The sequence below is a fragment of the Trematomus bernacchii genome, unplaced genomic scaffold (genome assembly GCF_902827165.1).
Source record: "Trematomus bernacchii unplaced genomic scaffold, fTreBer1.1, whole genome shotgun sequence".
NCBI classification, from domain to species: domain Eukaryota; kingdom Metazoa; phylum Chordata; class Actinopteri; order Perciformes; family Nototheniidae; genus Trematomus; species Trematomus bernacchii.
The window spans coordinates 8,356,576-8,379,679 of NW_022988043.1; the positions used below are offsets into that span (position 1 = coordinate 8,356,576).

The 23,104-nt window shown below is 40.3% G+C and overlaps 1 protein-coding gene across 1 annotated transcript; it reads left to right on the forward strand.

Moving 5' to 3' along the window:
* The first annotated feature begins 8,834 nt into the window (after positions 1 to 8,834).
* Positions 8,835 to 21,268, forward strand: ercc6l2 (excision repair cross-complementation group 6-like 2). The gene is made up of 20 exons (XM_034118614.1): positions 8,835 to 9,111; positions 9,447 to 9,874; positions 9,963 to 10,079; positions 10,245 to 10,438; positions 10,572 to 10,665; positions 10,872 to 10,939; positions 11,095 to 11,302; positions 11,452 to 11,592; positions 12,001 to 12,117; positions 12,211 to 12,330; positions 12,414 to 12,485; positions 13,210 to 13,355; positions 13,479 to 13,574; positions 13,722 to 13,821; positions 13,921 to 14,073; positions 14,473 to 14,556; positions 16,168 to 17,188; positions 17,273 to 17,427; positions 18,023 to 18,180; positions 19,500 to 21,268. Exons 1-20 carry the CDS (start codon positions 9,084 to 9,086, stop codon positions 20,767 to 20,769), a joined length of 4,770 nt encoding a protein of 1,589 aa, XP_033974505.1. The 5' UTR covers positions 8,835 to 9,083; the 3' UTR covers positions 20,770 to 21,268.
* The last annotated feature ends 1,836 nt before the right edge of the window (positions 21,269 to 23,104 follow it).

Sequence of the window (23,104 nt, forward strand, 5' to 3'; positions counted from 1 at the left end):
AGTATAACAAGAGACTTTTAAAGTAACACACTGATTTTCAGACTTTAAAACACATTTATTTCAAAATGGTGGGATTTACCTGCTTACCATTCCATTTAGTCACTACCGAAACGATCATGTAAATTACCGAAACTTAACCATATGTTTCGGTAGTGACGATTCTAGCTCAAATTGAGCATAACTAAAGAATGCTAGCAAGTACATGGCTAGCATAGGGCCTACACGTTTTTGAAGAGGTTTACACACATAAAAACCTAATACTTTGCATAAAACCGAAAAAGTTTACTTAATTGAAGATAATATGTGTTCGGTAGTGACAATTCTTAAGGTTACACGCCGATTTTCAGATTTATATCAAAAGTATGGGATATAGCTACTTGCCATTCAGCCATGAGGGACAGGGATGCAGTGTCACTGCCTTGTCAAAAGTGCAGGGGTGTGGCTAAAAACCAGACTCAGCCATTGGACTAAAACCCCTTGTGTTTCGGTAGTGACATGATAACTGGGGACATGATTTTTTGAGTATAGTTTTTTTATTAACAAATGATACCCACAATAAATCTAAATATTCCAATTTCAGTTTGAATGTAATCATAAAGATCTTCTAAATACACCATTGAACAAAATAAAAAAAATGTTTTAAGTGTTATTTACAGAAATGAAATTTCATCAATTTAGATGTCAGGGTTGGGGACAGCTTATGGAAGCAAACAAGAGACAGAAGTAGTTGAATTTTATCAGACACCGAATTTATAGTATTGAAAATAATTACTTTGAAAATCATGTATCTGAATTTTTTTGCTCCGAATTTACCTATGTGAAATAAAAATGTAACAATTCAAGTTAAATAAATTCGAAGAGTCAAATTCAGATCCCAAAAATTCAAGTGAAAAAAATTCGAATGCACAATTTCGGTGTATAAAATTCGACGTCAAACATTTCGATGCAGTATCATCCGGGCTACCCAGACAGGATAAGCAATCGAGCCCGAATGCAATCAAACCGACTTCTGGCCTATCTGAGCCAAGCCTGTGACTTTATTTGACAAAATGTGTTTACTTAATCAATTAACAGATTAACATTTAGTGTAACTTATGTATATTATTTCGTTTTTATTTAAAAAAATTGTGATGGTTCATGCTTGATAACTTTTAGTTCACATTTCAATAAATTGTATATGTACTCCTTTTGTCCGTTATTCTTACTGAAAATGTTAAATTACACATTCACATCTGACTGAAGATTGGCACCATTTATTTGTGACGTTGCAAACTCTGCGGTACAAGGCACAAGTATTGTGAAGCTCATAAAGTGAGGCAAATGCATTTGATCAGCTGACTTCTTTTTTTTGCCAAACTTTATAGGCCTGACAATAATCACACTGTCTCTGAGGTGCAACGTAAAACACAAAACAACACAAAAATTAAGTTCCTGTTAGAATACAAAACTATTCAGTGTGCAGGTCTTTGTGTTACAATATAAGTGCATCTTAGTTAATGTCCTAACCCTAACCCCTGCTCTTAAATCCCATCACATCAGCTTTTCCTTTCCCTCTTGGATGTTCTTCTGGACCCTCGGAGAAAGAGAAAATGGTGAAGCAGTCCTGTCTCTCAGGCATGTCCTTTCCTAACAGAAATATCAAAAAACATATTATTGCAGAGCAAGTGTGTTATTTAAGAAAGAGGTGTGTTTGTTTGTTCAGGGGCTATAAATATAATGATTTTTTTATTTGAATGTGTTTTTTAAATTCAACAGTGTACTACAAAGATAAATCAGGTTATGAATAAACCGTTCTAAATTCATCAACATTGAAATAAATGTATTATTAAAATAAAATGTAACTGTTATCAAAACTTAGTGCAACTGTCGCAGCTTGCTCTGTTCGGTTGTCTCACTGAAAGAATGTTTTTTACAGTCAATATGCAGAGACAAAGGGTCGCAGTTCTCACTATGTTCAATAATATTTGCCTTAAATACATTGAAATGTGAAAGTTGAACAAAAAAGTTATGTTGCTTGGTAAAATGTAAATGTAACCTTTTTCTAAGAAAGTACACTCAACATCACTGATGTGTAGGTGATCTAGTATTTAGTCATGTTTAATGTCATGTATATCAGTGTATTAGAGTCATTACTTATTTTTTAAAACCAATAACTTTATGCATTCTTTGTAAATTATGAAAAAGGTATATGTACCTTGGAATCCGTGATGAAGTTCTCTGCTGTTAGGAGTCTAGATCTGTCTCTCCTCCTCTGGTCCAGCCTGTCTGGACCACCTTAAGGAAACTTTAAACAAACAGATGTAAAGTTACATGTGTGGGTTACAGACTTCTTTACATGCAAACAACTTTTTATCTTCTTTTAAAAACAGGTCATAATCTTATTGTTATACTTAAGAAATTGCTGGATATCACAGTCCTTATACTGTATCTTATCAGTTTGATTGAGTATTATTGTGTAGGTCCTTTTTATTTTACTGTTACTTTCGATGTGTTTTTCATGAGTCAGTCAAATTAATTAGTTTTCATATGCCATATTCATATGTATCACACACGTAAGGGTAAGACACAAACCTATTTAACAAATGCAATGCAATGGATAAGCTTAATTTTCACTGAAGTCACAGATAACGTCATATCTAATATTTAAACAAATCATTTCCTTGTCACTAAAGCATTGACTACGCTATTCATCGTCCTTAAATGCAGGCATTAAGTTACATGTTCCGTTCTACAGCCACAATAAGGCTGTTTCTCAAGTGTGATGATAATACAATGAAAAGAGGCATTGGTATTAATATTTAAAAACAACAATGTTTGGGTCGTTCGTCGGATAGGCGGTTAGCTGCAATAAATAACTCCAGTTCAACAAACCATATTACAATATCTAAGGGAGCGTTATTTCTGGACCATCTTGAAATGTGACGTTCATATTTTAAAGATACACACATTTTATTGTGAGGTTGATTTAATATACACTAAGCCTCTCTTCAACAATAAGTTGATTAGCTAGCTAGTCTATTTTATGCTATAGTAGAGCATAGCGAATTTAAATTAACCTTAACAATGCATACAGTAACCTAATAGAAAACTAACTATCTAACGTACAAGGATGACCTTATTTTACCAACCTCACACAGAAGCCTTTGGGTATACAGTAGCATCCCACTTAATGTTTTACACTTCTCTATTACGTTTAACTTGGATGCTACGCTTAGCATCGTTAGCACAGATGGAGCTACCGATTGCTCAAATGCTAACCCAACTCTAATAGTCTAGCAGCAAGTCCTCAAAAAAGGCTTTAGTTTTCGAGATACCCCTACCCGAGGTAGAACAAATGACAACAATGATTTTTCTTATCTTTAGGGTCTCCCATTAATGAAATTGATTGTTGTCAAATGTTATTTTGGGCGAAAAAAAGTTTTTTTGGTTGTTCTTTAGAACTACCCCAATCCCTGAAAAAGAGCCAAATTAGACCGAATATGGGAAAGGTGACAAAAAAGCCCATAACTTGAGAATGACCACTCTTTTCCTCTTCAGATTCAGGATGGTGCTCCATGCCATCTTGCAGAGTCATATTCCCGCATCATTGTGAGGTCCGTCTGATGACACAGGTGTGGAAGTATTGCTCATATATTATGCAAGCAAATACATGTTTGGCTCATCTCTAGTGTACATGCATGCAGGCCATGGAATGAGAGAGAGATATGTTGTAGTGGCAAATTCTTATGTTACCTAATATGGTAAAACCAAATGCAGCATTTTCCATGTATTCAGTTAATGTCCCTTGCTGACCCTATATTCAACCTTTACCCGTCTGGGTGTCAGAGACAGTGTCTTGAACAAGTTCCTGTTTATCTATTTAGCAGTTACAGTTCCTGTTCCTCTGGTATGGCGTTGCTTATCCCTCTTTGTCAGCCCAACAACAGTGATAGGTTGCAAACTGTCAAGATCTCTATAAAACTCACACACACACTTCCTCATGTGCACTCTTGCAGAATACTCTGTGCTCTGTGAGACCTGTACCTTTGAAGCTTCAAATAAAGAACCAACAAGACAACGCTGTTTGCTTTCACCAGTTTATTATTGATTACTCTCAATTGTACATCTTTCAAGTATTGACGAGGTAGAATATCCATAACAATGTCCCCATCAACACCATATGTGAGAAAATTGGAAAAGACATAATAATAATAATAATAAATTCTATTTGTAAAGCAACTTTCATTGCTAAAAGCAATCCCAAAGTGCTACAGGAGGCGTAAGAAACAAACAAAATAAACAAAAGTTGAATCAAAGGTTTTTAGGCCTTTCTTAAAGGCGTCAGTGGTCTATGGAGTCCTCAGGTGGTCTGGGAGGGAATTCCACAGGTGAGGAGCAGCTGCACAGAAAGCCCGATCCCTCATTGTGCGGAGTTTGGTCCTGGGTAGGGATGGGTATCGTTTGAAATGTATCGATTCCAATTCCGATTCCGGTTCTGCTTATCGATTCCGGTTCTTATCGATTCCCCGTTTCGATTCCAAAATCGTAAAAGAAAGAGGTCAAACGTTTAGATAACAAAAATATCTTTATTCTTTTAAGCTTTAACTGACATTTTTACAAATAAAAAATATACATGCAATACAAATGTATTGCACAATAGCTGTGCTTTATTTTAACTGAGCTATGCCTGTGGCAAGCTATTAACAGGCATTACACTGTGCCTTGTCTTTTTCTTTTTTAGTGTAGTGGAGCCTCACTTTAGAGCGTTTACCGCGATCCATCTTTGGTGTTATGAAGTGATTGAGCTCGTGAACTGTCTACGGGAGGGCGGGGGGAGCCTCGCTGCGGGGCAACTGTGGACCTCTGTCGCCTGTCAGCGCAACTTACATGATGCCGTTTAAAAAAATGAAGGGCGGTGCCGGCCGTCAGCATACCGAGCCGGCCGTCAACGGCCCGCTGACGACCCGCTGACGACCGGCCGTTCTGTGATTCTCCAGAACACACAGATCATGGCCAGTGGATATACTGTATTCCACCGGGTCACCGCGGCGCAGACGGACCCGCGGCGCAGACGGACCCGCGGCGCAGACGGACCCGCGGCGCAGACGGACCCGGTGGAATACAGGGTCTACCGCGTTTAGGAACCGTTAAGCAGAACCGAAATTGTGTATTTTGTATGGGTACCCGGTACCCGGCATTTTCTTATCGGTTCTCATCTGGAACCGAGTTTCGGTTCCCAACCCTAGTCCTGGGGGGGCGAAGCAGATGGTTTGTTGTGGAACGGAGATTGCGTGTGGAGGTTTGTGATGTGAGTAGTTATTTTAAGTATGAAGGAGCATTCCCGTGGATGCACTGATGGGCGAGCAGTGAGATCTTGTATTCAATCCTGAATGAGACAGGAAGCCAGTGGAGGGAATGAAGGACGGGTGTGATGTGGTTGTACTTTCTCACCCTCATCAGGATCCTAGCGGCACTGTTCTGTATGTATTGGAGCTTCTGAAGGCTCCCGCTAGGAGTCCCGATGAGGAGAGCGTTACAATAGTCAAGCCTTGAGGAAACGAAGGCATGGACCAGTTGTTCAGCATCTGACAGGAGTTTTGCAATGTTCCTGAGGTGGTAGTAGGAGGTTTTGCACAGGTGTTTGATGTGGGTGTCAAAGATCAGATGTCGGTCAAATCTTACACCCAGGTTGGTAACTGATGTGGAGAGTATGTTTTGGCCAGAAAAGGTGATGTGGGTTATGGGGGATGACTGGACCTGGTTTGGTGTGCCAACTAAAATAGCCTCTGTTTTGGAGCTATTTAGCTGCAGGAAGTTTTGTTGCATCCAAGCCTTTATCTCCTCAATGCAGGTGTTAAAGGATGTTGATGGGAACGGTGATGATGATGGTGGCAGTGAGGATGCATGTGGGATAGGGTCTGTCTTTATATATAGCTGCCTGTCATCAGCGTAGCAATGGAATGATATTCCATGCTGGCTGATGACACGGCCAAGGGGCAGAGTGTACAGGGTGAACAGAGTGGGCCCGAGGACCGACCCTTGAGGGACACCACAGGTGACAGGGTGTGTCTGGGACCTCGCACCTCCCAAGGAGACGTACTCTGTTCTTCCAGACAGACTGGAACCAGCTCAGGGCGGAGTCAGAGAGTCCGATGGTGTATTGGAGGCGCTGAAGGAGGATGTTATGGCAGACAGTGTCGAATGCTGCAGTCAGATCCAGGAGGATGAGGAGAGATGGAGAACCAGCGTCAGCCGCCATCAGCAGGTCGTTTGTGACCCTGACCAGAGCTGTTTCAGTGCTGTGGGCGGAACAGAAACCGGACTGGAATTTCTCAAAGAGGCCGTTTAGTTGGAGATGGTCCTGAAGCTGGGCGGCAACTACATGTCTAACTGTCTACCAGCATGTCATGCACTCACTGGCTGTGGCACAACAAGTAGTTTGTACAGAATAGGAAAGACAACAGCATTCACCAAACTCAAGACCCATCTCAGCGAGCTCAAAGATCTGGCCCATTTTGGACTCTCTGCCAGCTTGGAAGAGTCTTTGCCAATCGCAAGAGAATTTGCGCTTCTGCTATATGGAAAAAAGAACAAGGAAATTGGACTGATGTACACAAACTTGGATGAACTGAGGTTCATAATTGCATCAACAACAGATGCAGCCTCGGAAAATCTGCTGCCAACAGAGGATGCATTTCAACAACATGCACAAAGAGCAATGTTTCAGACAGCGATATGGTGTCACAGCCCGAACCCAACCCTATCACCAAAAGTACAATTTCCGTCTAAACTAAAGCTAAGTTTACAGGACTATAATTCAGTATTTTTTTAGTTAAATAATTGTCTGACTATTTGGTGATGTAGGACAGCCACCTGGTCATACCTCAGCAAATCTGAAGAGGAAAAGAGTGGTCATTCTCAAGTTATGGGCTTTTTTGTCACCTTTCCCATATTCAGCCTGGTCTAATTTGGCTCTTTTTCAGGGATTGGGGTAGTTCTAAAGAACAACCAAAAAAACATTTTTTCCCCCAAAATAAAATGTGTCAACAATCAATTTCATTAATGGGAGACCCTAAAGATAAGAAAAATCATTGTTGTCATTTGTTCTACCTCGGGTAGGGGTATCTCAAAATCTGAGGGCCCTTCCTGCTAAACTATAAACATTCATTAACGTTAGCTTAATAAAAACACCAGTAACAGGTTCTGTTTTAACCGCAGATAAATCCTATATTTGCATGACGAATAGTCCACCAGGAACCAACACAACAAACACGGCCGAGTTCAAGTAGTGTTCTCCTGGTGAGCTGAGCCCCTGTAGCATCACGGAGCTAATGGAGCTAACGGAGCTAGCAGTGAGACAGAGGAGCTAGGAGCAGCAGTCCCGTTGTCATGAAGGGGGAATCTAACTATATACAGAATATGTTTTTTTGGATCCAGGCTAGCATGTTCATTTTCTGATGTTAAGTTGGACATTTTAACATAGGGTCTACGGGAATTGCTCCCATCTGCATCCATCGCTTATACAGTTTGCAGCATTGGGCTTCACCGCACTGTCCCGGAGTTCGCCGCTTGGCTCTGATAGGCCAGAAGTCGGTTTGATTGCATTCGGGCTCGATTGCTCGAAAAATCGAAATTTTTGACGTCGAATTTTAAACACCGAAATTGTCCATTCAAATTCTTTTCACTTGAATTTTTGGGATCTGAATTTGACCATTCAAATGTTTTTAACTTGAATTGTTACATTTTTATTTCACATGGGTAAATTTGGAGCAAAACAATTCAGATACATGATTTTCAAAGTAGTTATTTTCAATGCTATAAATTCGGTGTCTGATAAAATTCAAATACTTCTGTCTCTTGTTTGCTTCCATAGACCGCACTTTGCATTAATTCGGTAGAATGCCCCGTAATACATTATTTTCGATTATAAATGCAAAGATTTAGGTCTTATGCATGAACAACTTGGGTATTCATGACTATCCCTATGGCCAATAGGCAATGAACGCAGTAGACTTTATACGAACTTGGCCCATATAAATCTAATTAAAAAAAATATATATATATATATTATAACAATTTAAGGTATAAACATTCTCAAAGAGCATAAAGATAGAAACCTACAAACATATGAACCAGTATGGTTCCAAGCAGTAGTGCTTGACAATAAGTGCAAATAAACATTGAATTAATAAACCAGGTAAAGAATACCTGATTATTATATTATGATATTAAGTTAAATGTAAAAGTACAAATGCAATATTAAGGATAAGGTACAACATGAAATAAAAGAGGCCTAAATATGAATCATAAGATAAGATTGAGAACCTATAGGCTACTGAACATTAATAATAAAAGGAATGTTCAAATAATATCTATAAATATTCATAAATGTATTTGTAGGCCTACGTGGGACGATGGCTTTTTATAATTTACATGTTTTTGGTAGGATTCATAATGTAACATTATGGGATTGCAGCCTAAATGTTCCATCAATATATTGTTTTTAATGACATATACTCTCTAATAAACCACTGACAAGTCAATTATTTTTATTATTACACATCATTTCTCCCTTGGCTGCAACATTTCTTGAAAATTACATACATTTAACTTTTGCTGTAGTTTATTTCATAGAAATGCAATTTAGATTATACCAAGCACTTTCAACATAATGTCCGACAGTGAAATTTGTAAAAAGAAAAAAAGAATGAAGGAGAAAAACAGTCATTACTTAAAATATATACATTACGGAATTTGTTTTTTGTGGATTGTAACATTGACGATTTAATTGTATTTCTAAATCGGTAAAATGTGTCGAAAGTGCTTTACTCGTTGTCAGAACAGATACACATTCACTCAGCTGCAGTGGAGCTGCAGCAGCTCCTGCTCTGTGCCTTTATTTATCTTTACGGCACATTGTATACTTAGCGTGAGGAGCATGGATAAAGTAAAAAAAACGTCTCTGTTTTTAGTTCGATATTGTCGCCGTTCTTTCCTTTGCCCAATGTGTTAGCTAAATTAAGCCACTCAAGCTAGCTAGAATGCTACATGACTTTTTTTCTCCACACGAAGAAGAGGAGGGAGGACACCTTTAATGAATCCTGATGGCTTCATCTTCTGCAGTTGTGAAAGGTCTGAAATGCATGTTTTTACCTGTTGTTACATTTTAGCTGGACACAATCATACGGCTACGCAAAAAGCCTCTGCAGCTAGCAAATAGTTAGCCATATTTATTTTCAAGAAATCATTAACTAAACTTACTGAAGTTACTCTTCCATCAAATAACATCAAATACTATGGTTTTATTGTGTAGCAATTTCTTGTTATATCTTTTCCGTCCATTAAAACAAATCATAGGCTAAAAATGTGACAAAATATACCCCACTTCTAACTGTGTGTTCCTTAGGTAAAGTAAATGTTGTATGAGAATAAATTAAGAGTAAACTAATGACATGTTTGTATTATAGCAACATGGCGTGAGGGGGACAGTTGTTTGGCTCCTGACCCGAGAGATGGCACCCTGCGAGAGGCCACAATTAAGAGACTGACCTCCATCTCTAATACTAATGATACTACAGCATGGGTGCAATTCACTCACCTTGAAAAAGATGCAGAAGAAAAAGAAGAGGAGGAAGCTGTACCTGTCTCAAAACTCATGAGACCAGAGTTGAATCACTTCCTCCAGGAGAAACCTATGTTTCCCTGCATCGCTGCAGACACCAAGCTTTGTGTCCCCTTAGAGTTGAGTGATGTTAATGGAGATAGTGTCCCCTACACCATCAACAGATACCTGAGAGATTACCAGAGAGAAGGTATCAGGTTCATTTACAAAAACTACATCGGTTCCAGAGGTTGTATCCTGGGGGATGACATGGGCTTGGGAAAAACCGTACAGGTACAAAATAGTTGCACACTTAATATCTGATTATTTTCTTTATGGTGGCTGTCTCTCTTATTTTCTCTAACTCTTGTTCTTATCTTAGGTCATTGGTTTCCTTGCTGCTGTATTACACAAAACAGGCACATGGGAGGACATCGAGAAAAACAGGCCTCAGTTTCTGCTGAGTCAGATGCCTTCCAAGCAAAGTAAACCCAACAAAGTGGGTATTGAAACACTTAACTTACATTTCCAGAATTATAAAAGATGTCAGGATAAATAAGTACTTGATTTTAAATGCTTGCTATGTTCATGTGCCACAATACTGTACATCTACAGATATGAGTATTCATTTTTCTTTGTTTTGTTTGTCCACGATCTGGTCTAGGTATTCCTCATTGTGGCCCCGCTCTCAGTGCTTTATAACTGGAAAGATGAACTGGACACATGGGGTCACTTCCAATGTGTGGTGGTCCACGGGCTGAGGAAAGAGGAGGAGCTGGCTCGCATCAAGAAGGGACGAATTGAGATCGCGCTTACTACCTACGAGACTCTGCGCCTTTGTCTTGATCAGTTTAATAAGTAAGAAACATGCTCAACTCATTCAAGCAACAAACCATATCTTACGTGTTTCCTGTATGTGTGGATTTAATGTATTTCTCATATGCGTAATTAATGTTTTTATTAATAAAGTACACCTTTGCCCTGCTTGCAGTATAGACTGGTCTGCTGTGGTTGTGGATGAGGCCCACAAGCTAAAAAATCCAAACTCTCAGATCACTCAGGCCATGAAGGATCTGAAATGCAAGGTCAAAGAGCTTTATGTTTTAATTGTATTATTACTAGTGTGTAACTAGATTCGGTTTGGATATACTTTTGGTAGAGAGCATTGGTGGTGTCATCAGGAAGTGTAAAGTCGCACTCAAGTTGTCTTCATCTCTGCTGTATTGAAAATATATTGAAATATGACACAATTTTTATAAGAAAATTAACTAAGCAATTGTATTTTCATTAGATCAGAGTTGGCCTCACTGGCACCATCTTACAGAACAACCTTGAGGAGCTGTGGTGCGTCATGGACTGGTAGGTGAAGAGACTTATGTGACAACACTTTTTCCATTTTCATATAAGCACATTTCAGTAATTTCGCCCTCGTAGCGTAAGTGATAAATGTACAATTTGCAACTTTGTTTGAAAACATTTTTCCTGTTAGCTTTCATATGTTTTATTCTATGAAGGGCCATACCTGGTTGTCTTGGCAACTTAGGAAATTTCAAGAACAACTTTTCGGATCCGATAGAGCAAGGGCAGAGGCACAGCGCAACCAAACGTGCCTTAGCTACCGCAAGGAAGACTGTCAGAGCTCTGGTGAGGAAGATCTCCCATTTGTTCCTCAGAAGAACTAAAGCTCTCATCAAGGAACAACTGCCTAAGAAGGATGACAGGGTAAGATTGGTGAAATGTAACTAGACTTTTGCATTTCTGGACACTTACAATTCACCATCTACATTACTATATTCTATTACCATATTTCCACAGCTCTATGATGTATATAAGCAACACTTAGACAAATGCTGGACTGTGTTTTCTCCTAGGTGGTGTATTGCTCCCTGACAGACTTTCAGCAGACTGTGTATCAGACGGTGTTGGACTCTGAAGATGTGACGTTAATTCTGAAGTCTTCAGAGAAATGTGACTGTCAAAGTGGACGCACCCGCGGACGCTGCTGCTATAAAGTTAGTTCACTGCTTTTACTATTCTGTGACTCTGTATGCTATGTTTTGTAATGGATTGAACTTAATTCTAAAGCTCGAGCTGTTAACTGCAAATCTGAAATTCACCTTTTAATTGAGTTGTATGTGAACAACTTTTTTGGGGGGGTTATTCAGTAATTTAAACAAACATGTTGGGAAAATGTTCCTTTAAGGATCCAGTTGGTATTTCTGCATTTTACTTTTGAAAAACAATAAAAGGCAGTGAATTAAAAAAGAAAATCAAACGCAACATTATAGCCAGTTACAACTGCCCATTTGATTGAAGTGTGGGAATAACTCTTTAATGTTAGCATTCACGAACAACTCTCATGTGGTTGAAAAAAAACAAAGATTGAGCACTCAAATAATATCTGATTCTTTGTTTTGCAGACAAATTCAGAAGGTGTGGAAATTAAGAGTCTATACTTTAGTTACTTGGCAATATTGAGGAAGATTGCAAACCATGCAGCACTGCTTCAGTCTACCGCAGGAACCAGTAAGAAACAGGTTAGTCATGTTAACCTATCACTGATTTACTGCACTTGTTCATTAGAGCTATCATCGGAAAGTTCACTATAACAACTCATTTGTATCTTCCAGGAAAAGTATGTGGGGCGCATATGTGCAAAGGTATTCCAAAAGTTCCCAGACTTTGTGCAGAGATGCAAAGACGAAGCATTTGAGGCCTTGTCAGACCCGCTGTACAGTGGGAAAATGATGGTAACGTTTGGGAACAAAGGCTCTGTCATCTGCTCATATATGGGTTGTTTCCCTGTGAGTGACTATATCTGTGTTTCTTTCAGGTTTTGCAGAAGCTGATGAAGCATTACTTGCAAAGGAGAGATAAAATACTTATTTTTTCTCTCTCAACCAAGGTGAGAGCTCAGTTTTTGTGGGTACCTTGTGTTTATTTAAATTAGAATTGTTGTGTGTCGGCATGTTTGCAAATATGAGTGCAACGACATATTGTGAGATTCAGATGAGCAACATGGCAAGATGTTTTCCTGTAGGGAAATGATTGGAGGCTCACAGTAATGTTATGTTATTAAGAGAAGTACGCTGATGGTTTTAGAGCTATTATCCATTCAGCCTTTCAACACACAAACAGGCCTAAACACACACTTAATTGCAAATGCTGTAAGGGCAGATTACTTGTTTACAGAATAAATTGTAGCAGGAGGTATGGTTTTCTCATGACATAGATTAATAGGTGAGCCTTTGTGTGGGGGCAATTAGAGGTTTAAAGATAATTAAACTCTTCAGAGTGTAATTGTTGCTGTCACCTGAGACAGTAATAATATTTCTCGCTGTTATGAGGTCATATTTTCATGGCCTATGTTTTGCTTTTTTGGTAATCATAGAGCCCATACAGATTTGATTGTGCAAGACTCAGCAACCCCTATAGTGTATCTCTAAATATACAAGCCTGTGGATATTCTGTTTCATTTTGATCATATTTGTTAGTAAATCCTTTGCTTTTTATATCCCCCATACAAACTCTTAAACCTTAGCGATGGGTGAATTCACATGACAGATGTAGGGATGCCTGTTTATTAACAGTTGACTTTGAACACTTTGTTGTTGTTTTCTACCTGCCAGCTGTTAGATGTGCTGGAGAGCTACTGCATGGCCGAGGGGCTCGACTACATCAGGCTGGACGGAACCACCAAAGCCAAAGAGAGAGTCCAGATTGTCAAAGAGTTCAACATCTCTCCTCACATCAACCTCTGCCTGGTTTCCACCATGTTAGTCAAACATTGATAATTAGATAACAAAGTTTCATATTTCCATTTTAAACCTGTAGTGGTTTGTTTAAAGAACAAGCTCTTATTTTTGTACATTTTCAAATGTCTGTCTCTTTCCATCAGGGCGGGTGGTCTTGGTCTGAACTTCGTAGGGGCCAATGTGGTTGTACTCTTTGACCCTACTTGGAACCCAGCCAATGACCTCCAAGCTATTGACAGGTAGATTGTGGGCCAAGTTTTCAAATACTTCAGTTTTTTATTCTGATGCTGCTTATCTCTACCACATTCAGCTGCCAGTATAGTGTACCTAGTAATATTATGTGCCTACCGGTGCTTTTGTGTTGATATGTTTGTGTCTGTTTTCAGGGCATATCGAATTGGCCAGTGCAGAGATGTGACTGTTCTTAGGCTGATCTCATTGGGCACCGTAGAAGAGGTTATCTACCTCAGACAAATTTACAAACAGGTACCAGATAATCTTAACAACACACAAGTCAAACAATAACAGAAAGAAACAAGCACAATAATATGTTTTGACAGTGTTTCCAAATGTCCTATCTTTCAGCAACTTCAGTCCTCCGTTGTCGGCAAGGAGAGTGCGCGGCGGTACTTTGAGGCAGTGCAGGGGCATGGTGTCCATAAGGGGGAGCTGTTTGGGATCAAAAACCTCTTCAGGCTGCAGACCCTAGGGTCATGCCTCACCCGCGAGATACTAGAGGTTAGAAAGCCTCCATAGCTTTTACAGTTTTATTGAAGATGTGTTTTGATGTAGCGTACTTACTCAACTCACCTTCTTCCAATGTCACAATGCAAGGTTTCACAAAACAGTCAAGAAAACGTATAGTTTATTTATTTTATTTGGAGTTTACTGATACTATATGTTGTCAAATTGACTGATAATGTCATTACAACTCTAGTTTCTTATAGGAATTTTAGAGGCATCCTGCACTGTTATTTCCTTGAATTTTAAACTTAAAAAATACACATGTACAGCCTAGTAAAAATAAAAACTGAAGGATAATTATTTTGTTGATGATTGGTACATAATTGAATATATTTTTGTTATTGACACGGTTAAGTTGATAAATGCGTGTCTAATTTTTTGCTTTCCCGTCAGCGAGAAGGACAAGTTGAGGCCGGCGTAATGACAAGCAGCACATACACGGCTGAAGAGAAGGAGGAGGGGACGGAGGGAGTTAGCGTGAGTAGTTATGCCCTTCTCAGAGACCCAGAACCTTAGGGCAGTCATCTTCCCATCCCTCACTGCGTCTTCTCTCCCAGGCGGCCCCCTCATCCTCCCATTCCCACGCGAAAGATGGGGTACCTCAAACAGGGACCCTACCATCTGTCAGTCAACCATCTCACGCAATCTCATTTCAGTTTATTGCCTTAGCTGAGACTATTTATCTTTGTTCTTTTCTCAATTCTTCTTTTTATTCCTGTTCACCCCATTTATGAGGAAAGATAATCAGCTTCCACTGTGACAAAATAAGACATATTATGCTACTTTTAAAGGAAGAACTTTGGGAAAGTAACAAAATGGCCAAAACGGTTCTTATCTTTATCACGCTGCTGTAGGTTTTAAAGTTTGTAGTTTTTCCTCACAGCTGTTGGGGGTAGCTTGGGTTCAGAAGGTTAGAATAAATCCATATAATGATTTTTTTATTGCCGTAAAAAGTAACAAAAAGATTATTTGAATTAGCTCAAACGGCTCTACTTTGACTTATAATCATTTGTTCATAAAAATATGTCTCACTATGCTACTTTCATGTCACATTATCATGGTTGTACTTTGACTGATTTAGTACAGTATATATGCCTACATTTAGCAAGGGACTACTTGCATTAGCAGAAGTCTCTATGGAGGTTTTGATGCTTTTGTATTGTGCAAACCGGCAACAACTGGAATCTTGTGTAACTCACTATAGGAACGGACTGTTCCTGACCCTTTCAATCGCAAAAATATTTAATGCTGTTTTACAAAAGAATCATAACTGCAATGCAATACATTTTGGGTGGAACATAACTTAAAGTCTTTGGCTTACAAAAAACACATCTTTCCACTCAATTCTTTGTGGTTTTGTAAAACTGAAGGACGAGGTTCTCTTTGTGTGCTTCTCACTTTCTCTCTGATGCAGGGTGCAACAGCTGGATGTAATTACTTGTGTATCCTGATGGAAGGAGCAGACCACACTGAAGCCTATCTTCTGCTTTTCAGCTATTTATTTACACAGCGATAGCCCTTATCATCCAGTTCCCAGCCAGGTCCTTTTTAACTGGGCTGTTGCTCCACTGAGGCCTTTCAGATTCTTCCAAAAACACAGAATACACTGGGGTGTCTTAACACGCACAGACAGGGGCTGGAGGCGTGTGAGCACCAACATGCACACAAGTACGGAGGAATTGATGGAAAATTGATGGAATTAGAATCACTGTTGGTGGTCGCTCTCATAATGCTCCCATTCATACAAGTCAAGGAAATGTTTTGACCCCTATCTTTTATTCATATTACATCATGGTCGAGGGCATACTGTATGTCACATTTATTTATATTGTGATTTATTTTTACAAACATCTGTTTTGTTTTACACAATAATATCTCATATGGGCTGTTCCACTGAAAGATGGCAAGAACAAGGGGAAGTGAGGAATTTGAAGCCGATTTGTGCTATTTTGGAGCTAAATCTTTCCCACACTGTCTATTTAAATCTTTGACATGCATTTCTTGTTCTCTTACTACCTACGTTGTATTGCTTTCTATTTCAATCTGTCCCCACTTTCTTAGCTGATTGTTTGTATTGTCTCATTTTAGAAACCTGGCGATTCCCCACCTGCAGATGACCCTGTACCGAATAATGAACCAGCCCAGGAGAACAGAGGTGCATCAAAGGTCCAAAAAGGGGTGCTGGACTTCAGCAGTGGAAGTGAAGAGGATGATGAAGAACAGGGTCTTAAGAGAAAGGGGTCAAAGCCCGGTGCAGCGGATGGCAACAGTGCTGCTGCTGGTCCTGGTCGAGTTAGTCTCCTTCAGCACGGTTTCTCCAGGCTCCTCGAAAGGGTCAAAGGGAAACCAGAGTTAGCAGAAGGGGACAGTAGTCCAGGTATCGAAGAAAGCCCCTCTGAGGAAGAGACTGTGGATCAAAATATGGAGGGTGCCTCCTCTGGTATTTGCAAAAGCTCTGATGCAGGAAATGCATCAGTCGGTCCCCCTAAATTGGGGACGAAAACCTGGGGTTCAGACATAGAAGACAGTGAGAATGGAGATAGTGGCAAAGAAGAGAGGGTCTCATTGTTTAAACAGAGTGATGATAATGTAAGGAAGAGATGGGGCCTGAAAGGGGGGACAAATAAAAACATTACTGTTGATGAGGAGAGTGATGGAAATCCCTCACCTGACAAAAAGAAACCTAACAAGCTCAAAACTTCAGTTCCAAAAGTGCGCCGCTTTAAGGGTTACTCAGATGAATCAGAGGATTTGGACATAGAGGCAAAGACCTGTCCCAAGAGGAGCACTTTAAATTCACATGGTAGAGGAAGTTGCAGAAGTAGTGTTCGGGACAAGGCCAGATCCAAATACACAAAGGACATAGAGACATTCACATCTTCAGAAGAGGAAAACACTCCTGTTAAGAAAGGGAGATCTCCAGGATGTCCCTCAACATCTCCACAAATAGAAAGGTCCAGGTTTGAGTTGACAAAAGATGGGCAAAGAGCTGCAACCACCAGGACAGAGAGACGAGCAGGCATGCCCAAAGCTGTTTCATTTACGAATCTGAAATGTCAGACATCCCCGGCATCCAAAGGAAAGGATATAACTATTGACAGTGTGCTAGGTAAATTCAATACCTTTTGATTAAATGATTATAATTCTTAATGAAACTTTATTCAACATTAATGATGTATATTTCTGTTTAAAGGTGGTGTACACGAGGTGTTATACACCCACTCTAACCAGCGCGTTGTGGGCGGGAGCAAAGCAGAGGAGCGGATGAGTCGAGCCGCAGTACGAGACGTGTTTGAGCGCAAGATGTACTCTCAGCTCCCGGCCAATCACCTTCTAGGCACACAGGAGGTAATACTGTGTATCTTGCCATGCCAAATCGGAGTAGATTAATTCAATTGTATTTTAAAAGACTTTATTGACTGTATCAGGCACATATGCTCACTACCACATGAGAGTGGATGTAAACATAATCTATTTTAGTAGCTTAACAAGGTTTCAGTCGTGCTTTATTAGTGGCAGCAGTTTTACCTTTACCTTTAACATCTGTGGTCCCTAATGCCACATGTTTATATCCAATATCATGCTACTTATCTCAGCCAACAGCACAGACTAGGGGAGAGAGGCTGCTGGTAAACAAAATGGTCACTTATGGACTTCTGTTGATTCCTTTGTATGATTTTTGGATTGTGTGTGTGTGTGTGTGTGTGCGTCCGTCCGTCCAGGTTAAAATGTTAGCCCTGTCAAGGCTTTTTGCCTTTAAATGGAGGGTACAGCCAAAATAGTAAAAAAGAAAAGGGGAAAAAATATGTTGGGACGCAGCTCCAATTTGAACCCGCGCTGCTGCGTTAAGGACATGGGGAACCTGCTCCAACATCAGAAGTCCTTAATTTTTAATGGTAATTGTTTGGTATGTTTAAATGTTTTATGTTCTTGATTGTACCAGAGTCTGTCATCGAGCCCGCCAGACAGTCCGCCCTGCCCCTCTGCTGTCAGACTGGAGAGGCCCAGTGTGGACCATCCAGTCAGCTTTGCCAACAAGAGTGTGCACCAAACCAAAAACACGACCTTCATCATTGGAGAGACTCCTCAAGCCATATGCAGGTACTGAAAAGGTGTCAGAAGAGATGAGGGGAAGTGAGAGAAAAAAGAACAAAGGCGACAGCAGATGGGAAAGTGCAGAAAAGCTGAGAATAAAAAATAATAAAACATGTCTATTGTAAAATATAACATAGGGGGTAAGAGAGGGCATGGACGAGAACCAAAGTTATGGGTAGATGTAGTTAAGGAAAACTGACTCAGTGTAAGCGGCCAGCATGGTTTGAATAAGAATAAATCAAGTCAGGGAATGAAAAGAAGAAAGGTGGTCTTTAGAGTGAAGTAGGAAGAGAGAGATTCCTGGCAGCGTAGGGAAGGAGGCCAAAACTTACCACAGGTATGGTGTTGAGCGCCCCCACCTGGGCCTCAGGAATTATATGTGTGTGTTTTTAGCGCAAGACCACCTCTGAGCTTTCCCTCTCCACCTATTTCCCAGCATCATGCCAAAGATTACCCAGTTATGTTCAGGCCAGACTGTGCTGGAGTTTTCCCCTCCACAACCACAGCCCTCCTGACTCTAACCAAAAACGATCGCCCGAGGACTTCCAAACCCACACTGATGTACACACTTCCTAACAAGCATTCACACACACGTACAGACACACACTGCTCAAATACACACCTCTGTCTCTCCGGCTGCTTCACCTCCGCCCCCCCACCTTCCCAAAACACTCGTATACAGACACATTTTATGGCTCCAATCTCACTTCCCAAGGGTGAGCCTGTATCTCTGCCCAGAGGCTCACCAGGGAGGGAAACTAGTATACACCAGTTATATTGATATCCCCTCAATTAACCTTGCTGTTTAATGATTTGAAACCACATTCACATCATGTTTTACTGCTCTTACTTTTATTTATTGTTTTTCCATTGAAAGCCACAAATGGTAATAACTCCACCATAATGCCGGACAGTGACTTTGAAGTATTTCTGTCCCCAAGTCTAGTGAGACCAAAGTTTTAATGACTGCTTTGGAGCTCAGGAAAAACATCTCATACTGCATGGGTCTCTGAATATGAGCCTGAATATGTGAACTATTCATATATCCTAGGCCTGTTGGACCCACAGAATATGTGATTAATACGATGGGTTTCCTGTTTTTTTAAAGACAATACTTTAAGTGGGATTTAAAGTACCTTACTGTATGCTTACATGTGACATGTCCACAGTAAGTCAGGACTTGTACTAACTGTATGTGTGTGAATATGATGTTTTAATTCACATGATATTACCAATTGATATTACTTATAAAAACATACACATTTTCTTTGCCTGGATGTTTGTCAAACTCATTTCTGTCTTGTCATTTGTGTTCTTGTGTTTAGGCAGCAGCTCGAGGAAATGGCAGAACAGTTGAAGTTTCCCTCAGTCCATCAGTTTGCACTTGAGATTCTGAGGAAAAACTCGACCCAGAGACTGGCGTGGCTACGACAATATTACACATCACTAAACAACCCTGACCTTGACAAAACGGTGACAAACAATTTCCCAGAATCTGATTCAGCACAGACCTCCTTTTCAACCACTACCTCCACAACATCTACCAGAACATCCCCAAAATCTCAAACACATACCCGAACCCCACAAAAGGATGTTCCAAAAGCCAAAAGGAAGCCGAAATACTCTCAGAATAATCCTGAACCTAAAATGATGCCTGAAACCCAACAAAACAATGTTTCTGTGCAGCAGAAAAAGTCTAGACGCCCACAAAATGATGTTCCTGTTCCCCAGACAAAGCATAGAAACCTGCAAAATAATGTTCTACCGCCACTAAAAAAGCAAAATATCCCACACAAGAATGCCCTAGAACCTCTAAGTGATGTTCCAAGCCTTGAGTCAGACGAGCAGGAGGAGACGGTCTGCAGTGCCAGAGGACATAAGAGGACAAAGATGAATAGTGTTTCTGGTTCTGGAGCCTTCGGTGGTCTTGGCTTGGATCAGGCCAGCAGCAGTGGTCTGACATCTGGGGAGGTTGCTGCTTTCCCGACAAGCACCAACAGAGATATTCCTTCTTCTCAGGACCTCCGCCATGGCAGCTCCACCACATTATCCAAACCCACAGCAAAGGAAGGGCAGAAACTGTCTTTCAGGAGCAGTGAAACTCTTCAAGGCCAGAGAACAAATCCTCTGACCTCTTCTCCCCCTGAGCAGGCCACATCTTCTTCCAGTCATCGTTCCCTCCTTAAAGATCTGATAGGAGACACCTCAATTCTGGATGACCTGCTAAAACCCAAACCCAAGGGAGTCAAACAGAGCCCGAAGACAGCTCCTGCACTGTCCAACGTGTCAGTGGACGCATGTCTTACCACGCCTTCTTCATCCAAAATCACTCTTAATACTGATTCTGGTGCAGTCATAGACTCGCTGTCCTCTCCAAACAAGCCCCCTACACATCAGGTGGTTTCAAAGGGCAGTCGCAAAGATTTTTGGGACATCCTGAATGAAGGTAATGAGGAGAGCATCAACAGGTTAACAGACCCGGCAGAAGTACAGAGGGTTTGCATCAACACTCGTATTGCAGCTAGAGGTAGGTCAGGAAAAGAGGAGAGGGAGAGTCTCTGGAAGACTAATGACAAGTTCCTGTGGAAGAAATGATGCAAGAGAGACAATTAGTTACATTTGGTACTTTTTTTAACTTTTGCAGTTCTGAAGAAGATTCATAAAAATGTCCCCGTTGATTATTTAAAGCAGATTTTCCTACCTCAGACTTTCTCAAGTTTGTATTTTATTACTTTTGCCCTATTCTTTTATTCTTTTAAAGAGTGTTTTAGTTTTTTAGTGTCAACATTTGAAGATCTTTAGCGTTCATTGAATTAGCGAGTAATCATATTGCTGACTGTTACTTGGTTAAACAGAGTGTTGATCACTTTGAGAATTAAAACCTTTTCTAAATTGTATGGAAGTTATTGCCCTGTAAATTGTTTTATTTCATAGGCATTTACTATGTACTGTATATAACATTGAGCCAAAAGGGAAACACACATTTCCAAATTGATGTCTTCAAATATTTTTTTATTCTTAGAGATCCCAAAGACAAAACATAACATTCTCGCACTTCAGAAGCTTTCAAATACTATTAAAGTTATCAAATGTTTTGCATGTTTGCCTTAAACATTTTGTTTTTGTTTTAATGGATTACCAAAATATTTGCAGCTCAAACTAATGGTGTTAGTTCTTTATAAAAATAGGTGAACCAAACTATACAAAGTTGTTTGCCTCCTGTGTTCACATGTACAGTAGTTTAAGTTCAGTATCAAGGCCCAGACTGTGGCTGCACTTGATATGATGATAAGTGGGAATCCCACTCAGCTGTAGGCATTAGCTATCATCGTTATTGGATACCACGACTGCCCCCGGGGTGGCCCTGCAGAGATATCACTTAAAGCTCCCTAATGGCTATTATGTCTCCCTCACTTTGAACACATCACTGCCTCCCACTCCCCATGAGATTGCATATTGTGTAGATGGTGTAGTTTCCCTGCACAGTGTTCTGCACAGTAATCTGATCGTCTGTGGCTCAACTCTTATAGTGGAAGCTGCTGCGCAATTAGTGAAATAAAAATAAGCAGTCGAAGACTTAGTGGAGAAGAGGGATGGGGAGTCACTTTCACACTCATCCGTCCACCAATCCTCTGTGAAATCCACTCCATAGAAATAAAAAAGACTGTGTTATCAAACTAATAGTTGTAATGTGAAGAAGAAAGCCCTTAATGTGGGTGTATGTGAATGAGCGTGCATTCATGTGCTAAACCTCACAGCTGTGTCTGCCCTCTTTTAATCTGAGAAAGTAGAACCCTGAAGAGAGCTGCTCTGTGTAAGTGTTGTGTTTTGTTTAGCAGAAATGAGAAAGTGCTGATAGCTATCAATAAACGTGCCTCAACAGAACAGGCAGCTCTGTTAGGGTTTGTATGTGTGTGTGCTTGTGCTTGTGCATGTAGGCCTTCTGGGTGGTAGATCTTGACGATCTTCACACACATATACCAAGGCCACACATTTGTCACACCTGTTCAAATCACAGACAGAGAATAAAAAGCCCTTTCTCTTATCCCAAACCCTTCCCTCTCTGCTTTTCTCATTCTGTTTCACCGTCAACTGAGAACCGCAGATCCCTATCTGTCTTTTTGTGGTCATAGTCTGGTTCAAGTGAGATAGCAGAGAGGCTTTGCATTTAACTGACAATAGAAAGGCTCACCGTCTGAGTGACAGTGGTTGGAGGCTAATGGAGGCCAGCTAACATGGCTCAGTGGCAAACAAAGCTCTCTTATCCTTAATGCTAACGGCAGTATTCTGTCAAGGATCTGGAGTGAGACATTCAACACCCATGAATGGCTAGTGACAATGTCTCAAGTCTGTGTGATGATTGGATTTTATTTTTTTACATCCTGTGGTGTAATTTGCCATACCTAAGAGTCACAAAAAATACCACAAAAGTGAAGGTGTGTTCCGATTCTCCCATTAGTGTTTCCGCTCTCTGTGTCAAGGGCAGCGTGAACACTTTGTTTATATTTCCTGTCACTTTCACCTGGGTGTGTGTGAGACTGATATAAACGGGACAGTCAGAAATCGCGGCAGAGGGCGGCCCTTGCAATGTAGATTTATTTTCAGATGTCAGGCTGTGACACCTAGTTTGATTTGATTTGTTAAAAGCTGTGAATGAGTGTTGACCCGTACTGACCTGGGCCTCCAGTCCTTTCTGGCTCAGGTTTCAAAATAATTCATTCTGCAATGTGTTAAGAAGGTTTGCAGAAATCAGCAGAGGCTGATAAAGAACTAGCTCTTTTTTAATGAAGTATTATATAAGGGTATTCTTATATGAAAGAAGTCTCGACAGTTAGCCTGTGGGTTCTGGTAGCTAACAGAGGGTCATTGTGGGTCATCGGTGTGTGTTTCTTAGGATCTTTGTCGCAATAACTCGGACTACTTTTTCTAA

Coding starts and splice junctions, on each gene's coding strand:
- ercc6l2 (XM_034118614.1), top strand. CDS start 9,084: ATGGCTTCATCTTCTGCAGTTGTGAAAG. Junction 10,080..10,244: donor AGCAAAGTAAACCCAACAAA/GTGGGTATTGAA, acceptor GATCTGGTCTAG/GTATTCCTCATTGTGGCCCC. Junction 13,575..13,721: donor GACCTCCAAGCTATTGACAG/GTAGATTGTGGG, acceptor GTCTGTTTTCAG/GGCATATCGAATTGGCCAGT.